The sequence below is a fragment of the Heptranchias perlo genome, chromosome 18 (genome assembly GCF_035084215.1).
Source record: "Heptranchias perlo isolate sHepPer1 chromosome 18, sHepPer1.hap1, whole genome shotgun sequence".
Lineage (NCBI taxonomy): Eukaryota > Metazoa > Chordata > Chondrichthyes > Hexanchiformes > Hexanchidae > Heptranchias > Heptranchias perlo.
The window spans coordinates 30,737,333-30,758,806 of NC_090342.1; the positions used below are offsets into that span (position 1 = coordinate 30,737,333).

The 21,474-nt window shown below is 44.1% G+C and overlaps 1 protein-coding gene across 1 annotated transcript in view; it reads right to left on the bottom strand.

The window, feature by feature from the left end:
• Positions 1-21,474, bottom strand: part of cecr2 (CECR2 histone acetyl-lysine reader) — a 142,945-nt gene that overhangs the window by 39,132 nt on the left and 82,339 nt on the right. Inside the window, exons 11-13 of the mRNA XM_067999628.1 lie at positions 19,037-19,074; positions 18,840-18,931; positions 14,154-14,280 (exon numbers count right to left, since the gene is read on the bottom strand). Coding sequence (XP_067855729.1) covers positions 14,154-14,280; positions 18,840-18,931; positions 19,037-19,074 — 257 coding nt within the window. The remainder of the gene's footprint in view (positions 1-14,153; positions 14,281-18,839; positions 18,932-19,036; positions 19,075-21,474) is intronic.

Consider the following 21,474-nt stretch of genomic DNA (forward strand, 5'->3'; position numbering starts at 1 on the left):
TATCTACCATGGAGAGAGTGGCCGCCTCCATGGAGCTTCAAGCAAGGCTTTCAAATGAGTCTATGCAGGCCACGACCAGGGTCGTGCGTACTTTGGAAGCCAGCATGTCTGCTGCCTTAAACAGGACGATTGATACCTTATCCGTGGGCCTTACAACGTGTCACAGATGTTCACCAAGCTGCTGTCCAGCAGAGTGATGTGGCGATGGCCCAGGAGAGGGATGATAGTTGATAGTGAAAGGGGACAAGGAAGTAAGACTCCACTCAAAGCACTCCCATGTCTCACCTGTTGCCCATCCCTCAACCAGTACCCGAAAAGCTGCCTCCTCTCCCGATGGCAGAGTCTGCCCCGGCACAGGTGCAGGTGGAGCAGTCTTTGCGAGGCCCCTCATGGGCTCCAAAACCCAGAGGATGTAGGCCAAAAGCAACTCAGCAGTCAGGGCAGGGATCTGAGCAGCCTGCCACTACCCATGCTGAAGCCACAGGGGATGCACCACATAGATGCAGTAGGAAGCGTAAGTTCAAGCAATTGTAATTCACCAAGGGTATGCACATGGGTGTTTGAAGAAAGATTATGTGGTTAAGTTTCCTTTTTTTAAAAATATATTGGCACATTAAATGCATCGATTATCATCACTTTCACGTCGTGGCCATTATTGCGTCCCGAGTGTTGTCACCCTTTCATTTGCTTCATGACGAATGCCAATACATGACGGTACCCACTAGGCGGATGTGCAATGGGTGTTTGGTTGAAGGACTGTTTTGTGCAAGGGTGGGGGGGGTGTTGGTGGTGGTTGTGCCAGGCAGCCTGAGTATCTCACTCACTTTATTCTGCCACTGTTATGAGAACCTGAGAGAGATGAGGGAATCCCTGGTAGCAATTTGCGCGGATGGTCTGGCGATGGGTGCCCCATCTTTATATTCCTCCTACTCATCCTCTTCTTCAATGCTTTCACCAACAGAGGATGATCGACGAGCGCCTTAGTCTTCCTCCACCTGTAAACCTCTCTGCTGCACTATGTTGTGCAGGACGCAGCACACCAGGATTATTCTGGAGATCCTCGCTGATGAGTACTGAAGGACGCATCCAGACCTATCCAGGTACTTGAAGCGTATCTTCCACATACCTATGGCTTGTTCAGTGACACACCTGGTGGTCATGTGGCTCTGGTTGTAGCTCTTGTGCCTCATTGGTGGGGTTCCTCACAGGTGTCTTGAGCCAAGTTTGCAGGGGGAATCCCTTGTCTCCTACGAGCCAGCCCTAAAGTCTGTCTCCTGTTTGGAAGAGGTGTGGAATGTTGGACTGGCACAAAATGAACGCATCATGACAGCTGCCAGGGAATCTGGAGCACGCCTGCAGAAATCTCATCTTGCGTTCGCTCACCAGCTGTGCATTGATGAAGTGATATCCCTTTCAGTTTATGAAGACTCTTGGCTCATGTGGTGGTCCTCGGATTGCCATGTGTGTGCAATCGATTGTGCCCTGCACCCGTGGGAAGCCAGCCAGAGAGGCGAAACTCACTGCCCGCTCATTCTGGCTGATGTCGTCGCGGGGGAAGTTCATGAAATTGTACGCTCTGGCAAACAACCCATCCATCACCAAACTAATACACTATGTGCAGATGATTGACACACCCTGGAGATGTCACTGGTGGCACTCTGGAAGCACCCAGAGGCAAAGAAATTGAGGGCAGTAGTTACTTTAACTGCAACCAGGTCCTCCAGGGAGCAGCTGTTCCTCAAGGAGGCTGCAGATGACTGCGACCACCTGCCATCTCAATCTCAGTCTGCGTAGGCGCTGCTCCTCAGAGGTCCAGGAAGCTCAGCCTCTGCTTGGATACCCTCTCACGTGGGTATTGCCTCCTGCGACCTTGGCCCCTGTGTTACTCCCCTCTACATGCTGTTCTCCAGATCCTTGTTGTGCACCTGCAGATTCCAACACAGCACAATGTGGCTGCTGTGGATGGTCAATTTCATCCTCCTTGTATGTCCTCTGGAATACATCTATTACGCCCCCAACCTGATCTTGTCATTTTGAGAGGCTCCAAAAGTTTCACTGAAGATGTCTCCACACAAGAACTCTCAGCCAAATGTTTGCCTGAGAGAACTGAGAAACCAGCTGCAATACCTGAGCTTTTATCGAGATGTGTCAATCACAGATTTAAAAGCCCAAATCAACTTTGGTACGAATCTTGCCTCCGAATCACTGGTGAGATTCAGCAGCCCCGAGAAACCTATGCAGGAGAAGTATAATTTGTTGCAGTTGCAATTGCGATTTAAAAAGCTGCAAATTTGACCTCCCACCCGCCCTTAATATAGGATGAAATTAGTGGATACTTAGGGAGGCATGGGTTAATCAGGGACCGTTAGATTTGTACAGGACAGGCTGGCGTGATTTAACTGAATTTTTGGAGGAAATCACAGAATTTGTTGATGAAGGTAATGCAGGTAATGTTGCATATATGGACTTTCAGGAGGCATAGTGGTTATGTTACTGGGCTAGTAATCCAGAGGCCTGGACTAAAATCCAGAGTCATGAGTTCAAATCCCGCCACGGCAGCTGGCGAATTTAAATTCAATTAATTAAATTCAATTAATTAAAATAAAATCTGGAATTAAAATACTAGTATCAGTAATGATAGCCATGAAACTACCGGATTGTCGTAAAAACCCATCTGGTTCACTAATGTCCTTTAGGGAAGGAAGCCTGCCGCCCTTACCCGGTCTGGCCGAAATGTGACTCCAGACCCACAGCAATGTGGTTGATTCTTAATTGCCCTCTGAAATGGCCCAGCAAGCCACTCAGTTGTAAAATCTCGCTACGAAAAGTCATAATAAGAATAAAACCGGACGGACCACTAGGCACCGGACACGACAACGGCAAAACACCAAGCCCAGTCGACCCTGCAAGGTCCTCCTTACTAACATCTGGGGACTTGTGCCAAAATTGGGAGAGCTGTCCCACAGACTAGTCAAGCAACAGCCTGACATAGCCATACTCACAGAATCATATCTTTCAGCCAACGTCCCAGACTCTTCCATCACCATCCCTGGGTATGTCCTGTCCCACCGGCAGGACAGACCCACCAGAGGTGGCGGTACAGTGATATACAGTCAGGAGGGAGTGGCCCTGGGAGTCCTCAACATTGACTCTGGACCCCATGAAATCTCATGGCATCAGGTCAAACATGGGCAAGGAAACCTCCTGCTGATTACCACCTACCGTCCTCCCTCAGCTGATGAATCAGTCCTCCTCCATGTTGAACACCACTTGGAGGAAGCACTGAGGGCAGCAAGGGCACAAAATGTACTCTGGGTGGGGGACTTCAATGTCCATCACCAAGAGTGGCTCGGTAGCACCACTACTGACCGAGCTGGCCGAGTCCTGAAGGACATAGCTGCTAGACTGGGCCTGCGGCAGGTGGTGAGCGAACCAACATGAGGGAAAAACTTACTTGACCTCGTCCTCACCAATCTACCTGTTGCAAATGCATCTGTCCATGACAGTATTGGTAGGAGTGACCACCGCACAGTCCTCGTGGAGATGAAATCCCGTCTTCGCACTGAGGACACCATCCAACGTGTTGTGTGGCACTACCACCGTGCTAAATGGGATAGATTCAGAACAGATCTAGCAGCTCAAAACTGGGCATCCATGAGGCGCTGTGGGCCATCAGCAGCAGCAGAATTGTATTCCAGCACAATCTGTAACCTCATGGCCCGGCATATTCCTCACTCTACCATTACCAACAAGCCAGGGGATCAACCCTGGTTCAATGAGGAGTGTAGAAGAGCATGCCAGGAGCAGCACCAGGCGTACCGAAAAATGAGGTGCCAACCTGGTGAAGCTACAACTCAGGACTACATGCATGCTAAACAGCGGAAGCAACATGCTATAGACAGAGCTAAGCGATTCCGCAACCAACGGATCAGATCAAAGCTCTGCAGTCCTGCCACATCCAGTCGTGAATGGTGGTGGACAATTAAACAACTAACGGGAGGAGGAGGCTCTGCAAACATCCCCATTCTCAATGATGGCGGAGTCCAGCACGTGAGTGCAAAAGACAAGGCTGAAGCGTTTGCAACCATCTTCAGCCAGAAGTGCCGAGTGGATAATCCATCTCAGCCTCCTCCCGATATCCCCACCATCACGGAAGCCAGTCTTCGGCCAATTCGATTCACTCCACGTGATATCAAGAAACGGCTGAGTGCACTGGATACAGCAAAGGCTATGGGCCCCGACAACATCCCAGCTGTAGTGCTGAAGACTTGTGCTCCAGAACTAGCTGCGCCTCTAGCCAAGCTGTTCCAGTACAGCTACAACACTGGCATCCACCAGACAATGTGGAAAATTGCCCAGATATGTCCTGTCCACAAAAAGCAGGACAAATCCAATCCGGCCAATTACCGCCCCATCAGTCTACTCTCAATCATCAGCAAAGTGATGGAAGGTGTCGTCGACAGTGCTATCAAGCGGCACTTACTCACCAATAACCTGCTCACCGATGCTCAGTTTGGGTTCCGCCAGGACCACTCGGCTCCAGACCTCATTACAGCCTTGGTCCAAACATGGACAAAAGAGCTGAATTCCAGAGGTGAGGTGAGAGTGACTGCCCTTGACATCAAGGCAGCATTTGACCGAGTGTGGCACCAAGGAGCCCTAGTAAAATTGAAGTCAATGGGAATCAGGGGGAAAACTCTCCAGTGGCTGGAGTCATACCTAGCACAAAGGAAGATGGTAGTGGTTGTTGGAGGCCAATCATCTCAGCCCCAGGGCATTGCTGCAGGAGTTCCTCAGGGCAGTGTCCTAGGCCCAACCATCTTCAGCTGCTTCATCAATGACCTTCCCTCCATCATAAGGTCAGAAATGGGGATGTTCGCTGATGACTGCACAGTGTTCAGTTCCATTCGCAACCCCTCAGATAATGAAGCAGTCCGAGCCTGCATGCAGCAAGACCTGGACAACATCCAGGCTTGGGCTGATAAGTGGCAAGTAACATTCGCGCCAGATAAGTGCCAGGCAATGACCATCTCCAACAAGAGAGAGTCTAACCACCTCCCCTTGACATTCAACGGCATTACCATCGCCGAATCCCCCACCATCAACATCCTGGGGGTCACCATTGACCAGAAACTTAACTGGACCAGCCATATAAATACTGTGGCTACGAGAGCAGGTCAGAGGCTGGGTATTCTGCGGCGAGTGACTCACCTCCTGACTCCCCAAAGCCTTTCCACCATCGACAAGGCACAAGTCAGGAGTGTGATGGAATACTCTCCACTTGCCTGGATGAGTGCAGCTCCAATAACACTCAAGAAGCTCGACACCATCCAAGATAAAGCAGCCCGCTTGATTGGCACCCCATCCACCACCCTAAACATTCACTCCCTTCACCACCGGCGCACTGTGGCTGCAGTGTGCACCATCCACAGGATGCACTGCAGCAACTCGCCAAGGCTTCTTCGACAGCACCTCCCAAACACGCGACCTCTACCACCTAGAAGGACAAGGGCAGCAGGCGCATGGGAACAACACCACCTGCACGTTCCCCTCCAAGTCACACACCATCCCGACTTGGAAATATATCGCCGTTCCTTCATTGTCGCTGAGTCAAAATCCTGGAACTCCCTTCCTAACAGCACTGTGGAAGAACCGTCACCACATGGACTGCAGCGGTTCAAGAAGGCGGCTCACCACCACCTTCTCGAGGGCAATTAGGGATGGGCAATAAATGCTGGCCTTGCCAGCGACGCCCACATCCCTTGAACGAATAAAAAAAAAAAATTTGATAATGTGCCACATGGAGCCTTGGTCATGAAATTGAAGGTATGTGGTAATAAAGTGAGTGTAGCTTCATGAAGAGAGAGATAGCCAGGGGGCAGAAATCAAAGAGTGGGGTCAATAAATGTTTCTCGGATTCATGCGATGTGGGTAGTGGTGTGTCCAGAGATCTAGGATAGGACTTGTTCTCTATTTAAGTAATAACTTGGGCATAGGTGCAAGAGAAATATCACCCAAGCTTGCTGATGATACCAAAGTAGATGACATGGCAAACTATGAGGGCTGCAGGAGGACAGAGTCAGGCTAGCAGAGTAGGCAGATAGATGGCAGATGCAGTTAAATGAAATGGGAAAAAGAATGGTGAAAGGAAGTATCCCCTAAATGATCAGATCCTTAACAGAGTGGAAGAAAAGAGAGATCTAGGAGTGCAGATACAAAGACCTTAAGAGGCGGAAGTGTAGGTAGATAAGGCCATAAAAGGTTAAATGGGATTCTATGCCTTATATATAGAGTTTATAGCACAGGAGGAACTTCAACACCATCACAACTGTGCTTGGGGTTTGTTCTTCAGTCGAGCTATCTACTCTAATCCCATTTCTTTGCCCATGTCCTTTTATATGCTTTCTTTTTCAAATACTTATCAAATTCCATTTATAGTCTCTGCCTACAATAGCTACTTGTGATGAAGCAGTCTATGTTCTAATCCTCAGTCTATGCCCCCTGGTCACAGATTCACCAACCAGCAGACACAATCTTTTACTGTTCACCCTCACAAAACCTTCTATTATTTTGAAAACCCCTCTGTTCCAGTGAGAAGAGCCTCAATTTTTCAAGCCTTTCGTCATAATTATAATCTTTCATACCATATATCAGTCTAGTGAAACTTCATCACATCTTTTTCCTGGCATAAATATCCTTTCTATAAATGAATGCTCAAAATTACATACAACACTCCAACTTTGGCCTGGGTGTCATCCTTGGCTCTGATTCAGAAGGTCGCAAGTTCAAGTCCCACTCCAGAGACTTCAGCACGTAATTTAGGCTGACACTTCAGTGCAGCACTGAGGGAATGTTACATTTTAGATGAGACGTTAAACTGAAGCCCTGTCTTCTTGCTCGGTGGACACAAGGCGTTCTATAGTGCTATTTAAAGAAGAATAGGGAAGTTCTCCCAGTGTCCTGGCCAAGATTTGTTACTCAACAAACGCCATTAAAGAAACAGAATATCTAGTCATTTATCTCATTACTCTTTGTGGGATCTTGCTGCGTACAAATTGGCTGCTGCATTTGTCTACATTGCAACAGTGACAACATTTCAAAAGTAATTCATTGGCTGTGAAGCACTTGTGGATGTAATGAGGCTGTGAAAGGCACTATATAAATACAAGTCTTTTCCTTTAACCAGATTAGTAACAGCTAATAGCTCAATCGCCTTAGCCAGGGCAGCAATTGGGGCACCAAAATTGACTTCAGTACCATTGGGCAACGAGAGAGGAAATAAAAAAAGCCAGGATTCCCATTCCTTATTACAATCCAGGAGAACAGCCATGGTTCTCGCTCCTTATTACTAACCAACAAAACATACCCAGGGTTCCTGCTCTTTACTTCTATCAAGTGAGCACTGCTGGAAAGTGCACATGTGTGTATATCAGGTGAGGGCAGGCTCAGCTGTGATGCATCCCACAATCAAATAGCTTACTAACACTATCTATTTTCACACCAAAAGAAGTCACCTACATAAGATACCAGGTGGCAGATGGCACACATGGAAGGGTTTCCCACACAAGTTAGTGCTTTCAGGAGGCTACTGTAAAACACATATCCATCTATAGTCGCAAATATATGGGGCGTAATTGGTAACTTCACTTCCAGCAGGACTAATAATTTACATATCCAAATATGGATAATTTGCAGATGAAATAACATTTTACACAGCAGCAGGACAAGATACACCATAATTAATTTACAAACACTTAACTGCCAGGTGACAACTTGTGCTAAAGACCAGTGGGGCATGGGTTTATGCCTAAGAACCTCAGTTTTTGATCTCCTTTGGGTTCTGTAGGAAATTTACAGATAATAGCAAAAATGGTGTTGAGATGGCCCTTGGGCCGTGTCTCTAATTTGAATAGGCTACTGACACATGAAAAGCTTGTCCAGACAGCTTGGCCTATCACACACTTGGCTGGGAAGTGGAAAATTCCATAAGGCAACAGCACTTCAAAGGCAGCAAGTCACCAATAAAGAAGTTGCAGTAGCAAAGAAAAAGTTGACTAATTGTTTATAATGGGTTAGCAGAGATATGCGGGCAGCACTGCTACCTTTGATGCTGCAGGGTCGGAGTTCCTGCTGCAAGAGATGCACCAAAGGAAGATGGCCCTTTTTGGGGCCGAAGGCCATTCTCTGGTAAAAGCACACATGTAGCTGAGGAAGATTGCCAACTGAGTTAATGCAGGCTCATAACCCAATGAAAATTAAGTTTGCTGGTATCAGGAGGAAGGTGAAAGTAATTGCAGTCTTCAAATTTGCTCACATTTTTTTTTAATGGGGCAGATCAACTATGGTATAAACCCAAGTTTTGAACTGCTGCCCCTCTGGGAAGCACCATTTGAAGCATCATACACAACCAATGCCCTTTTACACAAACTCTTTCATTCTACTAATGCTGCATAGCACACTTTTCTTGAAGGTGAAAGTAGCAGTCAAGAACAATTGAATGCTGAGGTGTCCAGGCAAAGGTGCTCCTATCACAGTAAGTACAGCACAGAAGGAGGCCATTCAACCCATTGTGCCTGTGGCGGCTCTTTGAAAGAGCTATCCAATTTGTCCCACTCCCCTGCTCTTTCCTCACAGCCTGTAATTTTTTTCTCTTCAAGTATTTATCCAATTCCCTTTTGAAAGTTACTATTGAATCTGCTTTCACCACCCTTTCAGGCAGTGCATTCCAGATCATTACAACTCGCTGAGTAAAACAATGTTTCCTCATGTCGCCGCTGGTTCTTTTGCCAATTACCTTAAATCTGTGTCCTCTGGTTAGCGACCTGTCTGCCGCTGGAAACCGTTTTTCCTTACTAACTCTATCAAAACCATTCACGATTTTGAATATTTCTATCAAATCTCCTCTTAACCTTCACTGCTCTAAGGAGAACAACCCCAGCTTCTCCAGTCTCTCCACATAACTTAAGTCCTTCATCCCTGGTATTATTCCAGTAAATCTCTTCTGCACCCTCTCTAAGGCCTTGATATCCTTCCTAAAGTGCGGTGCCCAGAATTGAACACAATACTCCAGCTGAGGCCTAACCAGTGTTTTATAAAGGTTTAGCATAACTTCCTTACTTTTGTACTCTATGGGCTCGATTTTCAAATTAAAAAACGGGTGGGTTAGGGGCGGGGGGGACATTGAAAATTGCCACCATTTCAGACCCATCCCCAACCCGCCCATTTCCAGTTTTCATGGGGGTGGGCGACCAACCCGCTCTCAGGAGGCGGGTCGGGCCTTAAAACCTTTTAAGGAGGCGTCAGACCTCCATTTTTCACTAATTCCAGATTTCAACCCCGGGGGGCCGGGATTCCTGGGCTTTCTGTTTTACGCCTTGTGAAAGGAGGCGAGAAGGCCCGAGACTAACAGGTAGATGCCCAGAAAGGCACAAGGCACAAGGCACAGCTTGTGGGCCCGGAGGAGCAGGAGTGCTTCCCCCCCACCTCCCCCCCACGACTGATCGCAGACGCCCGACCCCGATCCTATCCTCCCCCTCCGATCCCGATCCCCTGACCCTCCCCCCCCAACCCCGAACCTTCCCCTCAATGATTGCGGACCCCCGATTCCGCCCCCACCCCCCCGTGACTGACCCCCGATCCCATTCCCCATGACTTGCGACCCCAGCGCCCACCCATACAAAGATATACCTCCAGACTTATCTGAAGATGTCCTCTCCCTGGCTGGTCTCCCGTCTGACTGAGACCAGCCCGTCAATCAGCCGGTCAGTCGGACAGGAAACCAACAAAAAAAAAGGCGTCCTTACGTCAAAATCGTAATGATGGCCGGGAAACCCGGGCTAATGTGGTTTTCCAACCTCAAATTGACACCCCCGCCTCCTTCCTGGCTCCGTTTTAAAATCGAGTCCTATACCTCTTAATAAAGCCCAGGATCCCAAATGCTTTTTTTTTTTAATAGCCTTCTCAACTTGTCCTGCCACCTTCAAATATTTGTTTATATACACCCCCAGTTCTCTCTGTTCCTGCACTCCATTTAAACTTGTACCATTTAGTTTATATTGCCTCTGCTCGTTTTTCCTATGTATCACTTCACACTTCTCTGCGTTAAACTTCATATGCCATGTGTTTGCCCGTTTCACCAGTCTGTCTATGTCCTCCTGAAGTCTGTAACTATCCTCCACATTGTTTACTACGTTTCTGAGTTTCATGACATCTGCAAACTTTTAAATTATACCCTGTATACCCAAGTCCAGGTCATTAATATATATCAAAAGGAGCAGTGGTCCAAACACCGACCCCTGGGGAACACCACGGTATACTTCCCTTCAGTCTGAAAAACAACCGATCACCACTACTCTCTGCTTTCTGTCCCGAAGCCAATTTTGTATCCGCGCTGCTACTATCCCTTTAATTCCATGGGTTTTATTTTGCTAACAAGTCTATTATGTGGTACTTTATCAAATGACTTTTGAAAGTCCAGATAGACAATATCAACCGCACTACCCTCATCAACCCTCTCCATTACTTCATCAAAAGAACTCATTGAAGTTAGTCAAACACGATTTTCCTTCAACAAATCCGTGCTGACTTTCAGTTTTTAGCCCATACTTTTCCAAGTGCCAATTAATTTTGTCCCAGATTATTGTCTCAGTTTCCCCACAACCAACATTAGGCTGACTGTCCTGTAATTGCCAGGTTTATTCCTCTCCCCCCCACTTTTCAACATGTGTGTAACATTTGCAATTCTCCAGTCCTCTGGCACCATTCCCATATCTAAGGAGGATTGGAAGATTGTGGCCAGAGCCTCTGCAATTTCCACCCGTATTTCCGTCAGTAACCTAGGATGCATCCCATCTGGACCGGGTGGCTTTTCTATTTTGAGTACTGCCAACCTTTTAATTACCTTCTCTTCTTTTTTTATCCTATCCAAAATTGTTACTAAAAGTCTCTAGTGAAGACTTTTTTTAAATTATTCGTTCATGGGATGTGGGCATCGCTGGCGAGGCCAGCATTTATTGCCCATCCCTAATTGCCCTTGAGAAGGTAGTGGTGAGCCGCCTTCTTGAACCGCTGCAGTCCGTGTGGTGAAGGATCTCTCACAGTGCTGTTAGGTAGGGAGTTCCAGGATTTTGACCCAGCGACGATGAAGGAACTACGATATATTTCCAACATGCGAAGTATTCATTTATTACCTCAGCAATACCTTCTGCCTCCACAATGAGATCTCCTTTTTGTCCCTAATTAGTCCCATCCTTCCTTTGACTACCCTTTTACTATTTATATGTTTATAGAAGACTTTTATGTTAGCCACTCATCCATTCTCATACTCTCTGTTTGCCCCTCGTTTCCTTTTTTAGATCTCCTCTGTACTTTCTGTATTTAGCTTTGTTCTCTACTATATTATGACTCTGATATTATCATATGCCTCCTTTTTTCTGTTCATTTTAACCTCTATGTCTTTAGTCATCCAGGGAGCTCTAGCTTTGGATATCTTTCCTTTCCCTCTCATGGAAACGTGTCTACTCTGTACTCGAACCATCTCCTCCTTGAAGACTTCCCATTGTTCAATTACTGTTGTGCCTAACAATTTTTGATTCCAATCCACCTGGGCAAGATCCTTTTTTTAAACTCACTGTAATTAGCCCTCCTCTAGTTAAGAATTTTTATGCTTGATTGTTCCTGTCTTTTTCCATAATTATTCTAAACCTGATGATATTATGATCACTGTGCCCCAAATGCACCCCCACTGAAACATGCTCCACTTGTCCCACTTCATTCCCCAGAACTAGATCCAGCACGGCTTCCTTTCTCATTGGGCTGGAAACACACTGATCAAGAAAGTTCTCTTGTATACATTTCAAGAATTCCACCCCCTTTTTGCCCTTTGCACTGTTACTATCTCCGTTTATATTGGGATAATTGAAGTCTCCCATTATCACTACTCTATAGTTCTTGCATCTTTCTGTAATTTGCCTGCAAATTTGCTCCTCTATCTCCTTCCCACTATCTGGTCGCCTAAAGTATACACCCAGTAGAGCACTGGCTCCTCTATTGTTCCTTAATTCAAATAGATTCTTTGGCCCCTCAACTACATCATCCCTTTCCAATGCCATAATAGTTTCTTTGATCAATACTGCCACCCCCTCCTTACTTTCGCTCCCTATCTTTCCTGAACACCTTGTAGCCAGGAATATTAACTTCTCAATCCTCCCCATCTTTGAGCCAGGTCTCTGTTATTGCCACTATATCACAGTCCCATGTAGCAACTTGTGCCTGCAGCTCACTAACCTTATTTACTACGCTATGTGCTTTTCCGCACATGCACACCAAACTCATTTTAGACTGCCTCGAGTTTGCGCCCTGTCTGCTGATCCCTATTTCTGAACTTTTTTTTTTACTCTAGTGCTATTTGCCTCTCCCAGTCCGCTGCACATCTTGTTTCTCCTCTCCAATGTTTCATCCTGATGCCCACCTCTAGTCGAATTAGTTTAAACCCTCCCCCACGGCACTAGTTAACCTCCCCGCGAGGACACTGGTCCCAGCTCCGTTGAGGTGCAGCCCGTGCATCTTGAGCAGATCCCTCCTGCCCCAAAACTGGTCCCAATGCCCCAGGAATCTGAACCCCTCCCTCCTGCACAATTTCTCTTGCCACGCATTAACCTGTCTTATCCTTCTATTCCTATACTTACTAGCATGGACACAGAGTAATCCAGAGATTACTACCTTTGAGGTGCTACTTTTTAAACTTCCTCCCTAGCTCCTGAAACTCTGACAGCAGGACCTCGACCCTTTTCCTTCCTACGTCATTGGTTTCCACATGGACCACGACTTATGGCTGTTCCCCTTCCCCCCTCAAAATGTTCTGCGCCCTCTCAGTGATGTCCTTTACCCTGACACGAGGGAGGAAACACACCATCTGGGTCTCACCCAGTTTGTTTCCCACTCTGAGCATTGCAACTTACACACTGTTATCATATTTTGTGTTAGTATTTAATACTACACCTTTTTCCTTGATTTTTTTTGGTCCAAAATAGCACCTCATTCCATTATCTCAATTTGATTTTTTTTCCTCTATATCCTTTATTCCTTGTGTATTATCCTTTTTGTTAAACCCTTCTTTACTTGTATATTTTCCCCTCATCTATTTCTACCATTACTTCCTCTTTCTGATAGCCTTTATTTTCCCTGCCCTGCTTCTTTCCTAGTTTAAATGACTTCACTTCCCTTTCCTTTTTGTCCGTTCTGCCAGGTCATTAGCTCCCTTCCTGTTCAGGAGTAGCCCATCTTGCAGAACAGCACCCATCTTATGTGTTATCCATGCCACATAAGACAGAAACCCTCATCCTGACACTACCTCTATAGCCATATGTTGAGCTCCCTAGTCTTCTTATCCTTCCCTATTCTAGCATGTGGCTGGGGGAGTAATCCAGAGATTACCACCCTTGAAGTCCTGCTCCTAAGGCTGCTTCCTAATTTCCTACATTCCTTCTCCAGGAATTCAAGCCTTTCCTTTCGTATATATAACATTGAGTCTCCACTCCGTAGAGCAGGTCGCAGCAATTTCCTGTGGCAGCAATGACAGACAGAAGTTCTGTCTGGTCCGGAAGCCTGGCATTGCAAAAGGAGGCAGGGCCTGTAGGATGGCATCATCTGCCAGATTTCCTCCTGCTCCCATCTTGAGCCCTGATTGAACCGGATGCCAGTATCCAGTTCATTGGAGTACATAAATGAGGCCCAAAGTGGTGTTCCAGGCCAGGATCAGGGCCTGGAACACCCCAGAAATGAGAGCACATACAAAGAGGCCCAATCTGAAAATTAGTTGCACTTTTAAGCTGGTCTCCTGGCTTTGTTGCCATGTTGTTTTCAAGTGCTGAATGGGCATCCAAGTTGCACCAAAACTATTGTGGGTGCCTGTTGATTTATGCAAATAGCCATAAATCCAGGGTACATTCAAACTGCGGTCCCACAGAGGAAAGGGAAATGTGCTAACTCACTGTGCCACAAAGTTCCCCCTCTCTCCTCAACTTGTGAAATCATCACAATTTATGCGGATTCAGATGCTGAGCTCTTAAGATACTTGGATTCGGTTCTTAATTCACACTTAATTGTTATACAATGTTGATAAAAATGGTAAAAATGTATTGCTCCTGACTCACCATTTCCTTCACCGTTATATTCCAGACAATCTTCAAACATAACCTTCATATCAGCAACAAATTCTTCTTTCACATTATATTGTTTCTCATTAAGTTTTCTTTCAATGGTGGATAGATCCATAGGTGTCTGAAAATTTTAAAAGCAAAGTTTAAGGAAGTGATTGAGAAAAATTGTTTAATACAGTATGCCAAAAAGAAACCATTGAAAAATTAAAGTATTTGTGTTCAAGAGGATTTTAAAAAGGCAACAGAATAAAACTCTGTTTGCTGGTCACTCACATGACACGAGTGACCTAGTGCTTTTCTTGGCTAATCTCATAGGTGGTTTCATAGTTACATCCTTTCCTGTTGTAATCCTATATTACATGTGGGTATTAGTCCACTGCAGCTTCACCACCAGAATTAGGTTGAGTCAATCCATTTCCTAGCAGGCATGGGCCTACAACACAAAACTGTTCCTAATTCAGCATTAATTGGTAAATTCGATTCATGGGGCACTGGCACCAGTACTGGGGAAAGAGGCAGCTGTTCCGTTCGGACAGGCACCACTTAAACCAGGCTGGGACCAGTGTCCTGGCGAATTGAATAACTAGGGCTGTAGATAGGGCTTTAAACTAAAAAAGGGTGGGGGGGGGGGTGGAGAGGAGGGGTCAGGTGAGGGGAAATTTAGAAATCTAAAGTGAAAAGACAAGGCAATAGAGCAGTGTAGCAATTTGGGTAAGGATAAGCAGAGTGTGAAAGGAAAGGCCAGTGTTTAACGGAAATAGTGCATCAACGAATAAGGTCAAAGCAGGGAATAATGGTAAAAAGTTAAAATGAAAGGCTCTTTATCTGAATGCACAAAGCATTCGTAACAAGATAGACGAATTAATGGCACAAATAGAGATAAATGGATTTGATCTAATAGCCATTATAGAGACGTGGTTGCAAGGTGACCAAGGTTGGGAACTAAATATTCCAGGATACTTGATGTTTCGGAAAGACAGACAGAATGGAAAAGGAGGGGGAGTAGCCCTGATAATAAAGGATGACAAGGACAGTAGTGAGAAAGGATCTTGGCTCGGAAGATCAGGACGTAGAATCAGTCTGGGTGGAAATAAGAAATAACAATGGGCAGATAAAACTGGTGAGAGTAGTTTATAGGCCTCCTAAAAGCAGCTATACCATTGGACAGCATATTAATCAAGGAATAATAGGAGCTTATAACAAAGGTAATGCAATAATCGTAGGGGACTTCAATCTTTATATAGACTGGGCAAATCAAATTGGAGGACAAGTTCATAGAATGCATTCGAGACAGTTTCCTAGAATAATACGTCGTGGAACCAGCCAGGGAACAGGCTATTTTCGATCTGGTCTTGTATAATGAGACAGGGTTAATTAGTAATCTCATAGTAAAGGATCCTTTGGGGAAGGGTGATCATAATATGATGGAATTTCACTTTGAGTTTGAGAGTGACATACTCAAGTCCGAAACTAGAGTCTTAAACTTAAATAAAGCTAATTACATAGGTATGAGGGGCGAGTTGGCCAAGATAAATTGGAAAATTAGATTAAAAGGTATGATGGTAGATAAGCAGTGGCAGATATTTAAAGAAATATTTCAGAATTCTCAGCGAATATACATTCCATTGAGAAATAAAAACTCTACGGGAAAAGCAATCCATCCGTGGCTAACTGAAGTAGTTAAGGATAGTATTAGATTAAAAGAAAAGGCTAATAATGTTGCGAAGAATAGTAGTAAGGCTGAGGATTGGAGAGTTTTAGAAACCAGCAAAGGATGACCAGACAATTGATAAAAAGGGAGAAAATAGAATGAGAGTAAACTAGCAAGAAATATAAAAACAGATTGTAAAAGCTTCTAAAAGTATGCAAAAAGGGAGAGAGTAGCAAAAGTAAATGTTGGTTCCTTAGAGGCTGAGACAGGAGAAATTATAATGGGGAATAAGTAAATGGCAGAGATGTTAAACAAATATTTTGTATCTGTCTTCACAGTAGAAGACACAAAAAGCATACCAGAAATAGTGGGGAACCAAGAGGCAAATGGAGATTGAGAAACTTAAAACAATAGAGAAAAAGTACCAGACAAACTAATGGGAATAAAAGCTGACAAATCCACTGGACCTGACGGCCTTCATCCTAGGGTTCCAAAGAGGTGGCTACAGAGATAGTGGATGCATTGGTTGTGATCTTCCAAAATTCCCTAGATTCTAGAACAGTTGCAGCGGATTCAAAGGTAGCAAATCTAAAACCGCTATTCAAGGAAGGAGGGAGAGAGAAAACAGGGAACTACGGGCCAGTTAGCCTGACATCAGTCATCAGAAAAATGCTGGAATCCATTATTAATGAAGTAATAACAGGACAGTTAGAAAATCATAATATGATTAGGCAGAGTCAACATGGTTTCATGAAAGGGAAATCGTGTTTAACAACTTTATTAGAGTTCTTTGAGGATGTAACTAGAAGGTTAGATAAAGAGGAACAAGTGGATGTAATAAATTTGGATTTCCAAAAGGCATTTGATAAGGTGCCACATAAAAGGTTGCTATGTAAGATAAGGATTCATTGGGTTGGGAGTCATATTAGTATGGATAGAGGATTGGTTAACGGTTAGAAAACAGAGAGTAGGATAAACGGGTCATTTTCAGTTTCGCAGGCTGTAACTTGTGAGGTGCCGCAAAGATCAGTGCTGGGGCCTCAGCTATTTACAATGTATATTAATGACTTAGATGAAGGGACCACGTGTAATGTATCCAAGTTTGCTGACGACACAAAGGTAGGTGGGAAAGTAAGCTGTGAAGGGGACACAAAGTCTGCAAAGGGATACAGGCAGGTTAAGTGAGTGGGCAAGAAGGTGGCAGATGGAGTATAATGTGGGGAAATGTGAGATTAATCACTTTGGTAGGAAGACTAGAAAAGCAGAATACTTTTTAAAATGATGAGAAACTATTAAATGTTAGTGTACAGAGAGATCTGGGTGTCCTCGTACAAGAAACACAGAGTTAGTATTTAGGTACAGCAAACAATTAGGAAGGCAAATGGCATGTTGGCCTTTATTGCAAGGGAGTGGAGTTCAAGAGTAAGGAAGTCATGCTACAATTGTATAGGGCTTTGGTGAGAGCACATCTAGAGTACTGCGTACAGTTTTGATCTCCTTATCTAAGGAAGGATATACTTGCCTTAGTGGTGGTGCAACTAAGGTTCAGTAGATTGATTCCTGGAATGAGAGTGTTATCCCATGAGGAGACATTAAGTAGAATGGGACTATACTCTCTGGAGTTCAGAAGAATGAGAGGTGATCTCATTGAAACATACAAGATTCTGAGAGGGTTAGACTGGGTAGATGCTGAGAGGTTGTTTCCCCTGGCTGGAGAGTCTAGAACTAGGGGACATAGTCTCAAAGTAAGAGATGAGGAGAAATTTCTTCACTCAGAGGGTTGTGAATCTTTGGAACTCTCTACCCCAGAGGGCTGTGGATGCTCAGTCATTGAGTATATTCAATTGTAAACAATTTTACAACACCAAGTTATAGTCCAGCAATTTTATTTTAAATTCACAAGCTTTCGGAGATTTTCTCCTTCCTCAGGCAAATGTTTCAAGAGCTCCTTGAAGCCTACGCATTTATACATTATATTCAAGACTGAGATCGATAGATTTTTGGACTCCTGGGGAAATCAAAGGATATGGGGATCGGGCGGGAAAGTGGAGTTGAGGTGAAAGATCAGTCATGATCTTACTGCATGGCAGAGCAGGCTCGAGGGGCCGTATGGCCTACTCCTGCTCCTATTTCTTATGTTCTTATGTAAGACCCTCAGAGTACACAGGATGGCTGGTGTAGAAAATGGAAAAAATGTCACAGTGGTGCTGTAGCAGGTAGTCTTCTGAGGTTGGGGATGAAGTACATTATTGCAGTAGCGTAGATGGAGCTTTAATTTGCATCTAACTCTTCTACACCAGATGCTTGATGCTGACACGGAGTGTTTGAAATAGAAGAGTTTCATTCCCTAGCACCAACACTTCTCATCTCGATGAACACAAAAAAAATCATTAAAAAAAATGGGATCCCACTGTGTTGTCACTGATCAGAAGTTTTTTTTTTACAAGAAGCAACTCAGTATATTGGTGAAGCTGTTAAGTACTTCCATGCCTCCAGAGTTACTGCAAAATGACCAGCAGTTACTCAATGCACAACATTAATTTATCACCAAGCAACTCTAGAATCACTTTACAATCTGCACTTGGAAATAGGCGATCCCAAGGAGAACGAAATTTTCCACGTCACAAATTCAGCACACACACTTTATGGTTCAACTAAATATATGGCACCAGTTCAAATTTTAGCCTCCCATTATTTACTGCTAAGCAAACAAGGGTAAGCAAGAAAAATAACAGTTGACATTAATTCAAACGAAGTGGATGTAAATTATCCCTTCTTTCCTCTGAAACCTCATTTACAAGTTTATTGTGCCTAATGTTCTTTACAAAATTCTATCACCCCTTTCCTTAATGTGTAACTCATTGTAAACCCATGAGTTTAAGCAGTAACAGTTGAACTTTGGTACTGAAAATAAAGTCTGGCTGATTACTTTTCTCTTGTTTTTGCAGAGAAGATCAATCTAAGGTACAACAGTTAATACATTAAATAATAAATATCTGAATATAATGTGACAAGTACAATTCTCTTACTTCAATTATTTCGTAGTAATTTGGGGCATAAGATTCATCTACTGGTTCAAGGAAGGGCCAAGAATCCTTGTGGGCTTTTACAGCATCTAGGACTGAAGGAAGTAAATAATGAATCACATATTATGCAAATATTATTAAAATGTATGAAACAACATCCAAGTTATTTAAAAACAGACTTAAAAAAATTACCCACTTACCTTTATACATGGCAATGTAATCTTCATCCAATTCAAATCTAGAACAAGAAAGAGATTCAAAATCAACCAATAACTGATTTTACATAACACTGATTAGTTTTCTCTAATATTATTAACCATTTCTGCAAGTGAGGAACATTTCAGATTAATTATTCATTCAAAAAGCATGGCTTGGGATAAAAACACAGTTAGCGTTTAACATAAGAAATAGGAGCAGAAGTAGGCCAGACAGCCCCTCGAGCCTGCTCCACCATTCAATAAGATCATGGCTGATCATCTACCTCAACTCCACTTTCCCGCCCGATCCCCATATCCCTTGATTCCCTTAGAGGCCAAAATCTATCGATGTCAGCCTTGAATATACTCAACGACAGAGCATCCACTGGGATAGAGTGTTCCAAAGACAACCCTCTGAGCGAAGAAATTTTCTCATCTCAGTCCGAAATGGTCGACCCCTTATCCTGAGACTATGCCTCCTAGTTCTAGACTCTCCAGCCAAGGGAAACAGCCTCTCAGCGTATATCCTGTCAATTCCTCTCAGAATATTATATGTTTCAATGAGATCACCTCTCATTCTTCTAAACTCCAGAGAGTACAGGCCCATTCGACTCAATCTCTCCTCAAAGGGCAACCCTGTCATCCCAGGAATCAATCTAGTGAACCATTGTTGCACCCCCTCTAAGGCAAGTATATCCTTCCTTCGATAAGGAGACCAAAAGTGTACACAATACTCCAGGTATGGTCTCAGCAAAGCCCTGTACAATTGCAACAAGACTTCCTTAGTCTTGGCCTTTATTGCAAGGGGGTTGGAGTACAACATACCATTTTTCTTCCTAACTGCTTGCTGAACCTGCACATTAATTTTACGTGTTTCGTGTAAAAATCCCAAATCCCTCAACACTAACATTTAATAGTTTCTCGCCATTTCAAAAATATTCTGTTTTTCTAGCCTTCCTATCAAAGTGAATAACCTCACGTTTCCCCACATTATACTCCATCTGCCAACTTCTTGTCCACTCACTTAACCTGTCTATGTCCCTTTGCAGACTCTGCGTCCTCCTCACAGCTTACTTTCCCACCTAGCTTTGTATCATCAGCAAACTTGAGTACATTACACTCGGTCCTTTCATCTAAGTCATTAATATAGATTGTATATAGCTGAGGCCCAAGCACTGATCCTTGTGGCACCCCACTAGTTACTTCTTGACACAGAATCTGTAGACTCCATCTACAGTTATGTGCACTAGATATTGCTGCTTGGTAATACTGCTGAAATAGGAGTGCTATTTCTAGAGTGATAATGTTAAGTAGTCTAGATGACCACAGTCTAGGCTCTTCATCTGAAGTCTGTGCACTAGCGATGAGCAGGATTCCCGTGTACTTTGTGACATAGTACATTCTACAGGTCTCCATCGCACCAGTTTCTGTTGTAAACCGTAATGGATGGAGAAAGAGGGGAGGGAAGGGAAGCAGTGTACAGTTTACAAAATGAAAATATAGGCAGAGGATAGTTTGAGTCTTAAATGAAGACTATTATTGTGCTGTGGAGCATAAGCACAGCTTCTCTCAGTATGGTAAATTTTCCAATTGTGTGTTTCTGGCTTGGAACCTCATCTACTAGGAGCATATGTTGGGAAATTGCACATGTGCAGCCCGTGATTTTCTATTTGTTGAAATTAACGGGTGGTTAGAATGTGGAACATACTACCACAAGGAGTAGTTGAGGTGAATCGCATAGATGCCTTTAAGGGAGAAAGGAATGTTGACAGAATGAGATGAAGTGGGGAGGGAGGAGGCTCGTGTGGAGCATAAACATCAGCATAGACTAGTTGGGTTGAATCGCCTATTTCTGTGCTGTAAATTCTATGTAACAGGTAGAAATTGTGGATCGTGCACACACAATTTCCCAGTATGTGCTTCTGGCGGGCAAGGCTTCATGTCAGGAGCATACAAATGTAAAATTTATTGTCATATCTTCTTCTGAAGTACTATTTCAAATTGCAATATTCTGGTGGGTTTTATTGGTGCTGCTAAATAGGAGCCTAAATGTATTTGTTGAGAGTGTTAATATAAAAACAAACATTATCCTAGGGGTGTTATTCCTTTTGGTTTACAACCAGAAAAGCAATGGTCTTTAACTGAGGTTGAATCCTCATTGATGAGAAAGCATGGCTGCCATATGGCTTCCACCCTCAGGTGCATAATGAATTCCTTTAATTCAATTTGAAATACCATGCAATTCTTTCTCTTATTTAATTACCAAACTCATAAATATCATCCAGATGGGGATTTCCAGCTTGATTCCATTAACCATCAAGCAACTTCTTCCACTTTATTGAGGTTTTATGTAAATTTTATTCATTTTTTCCTGTAGTTTTCAGAGGAATCAGTCACTGTACAGAAGACTGAACGCCCCCCCACCCCAAAGAAATATACAT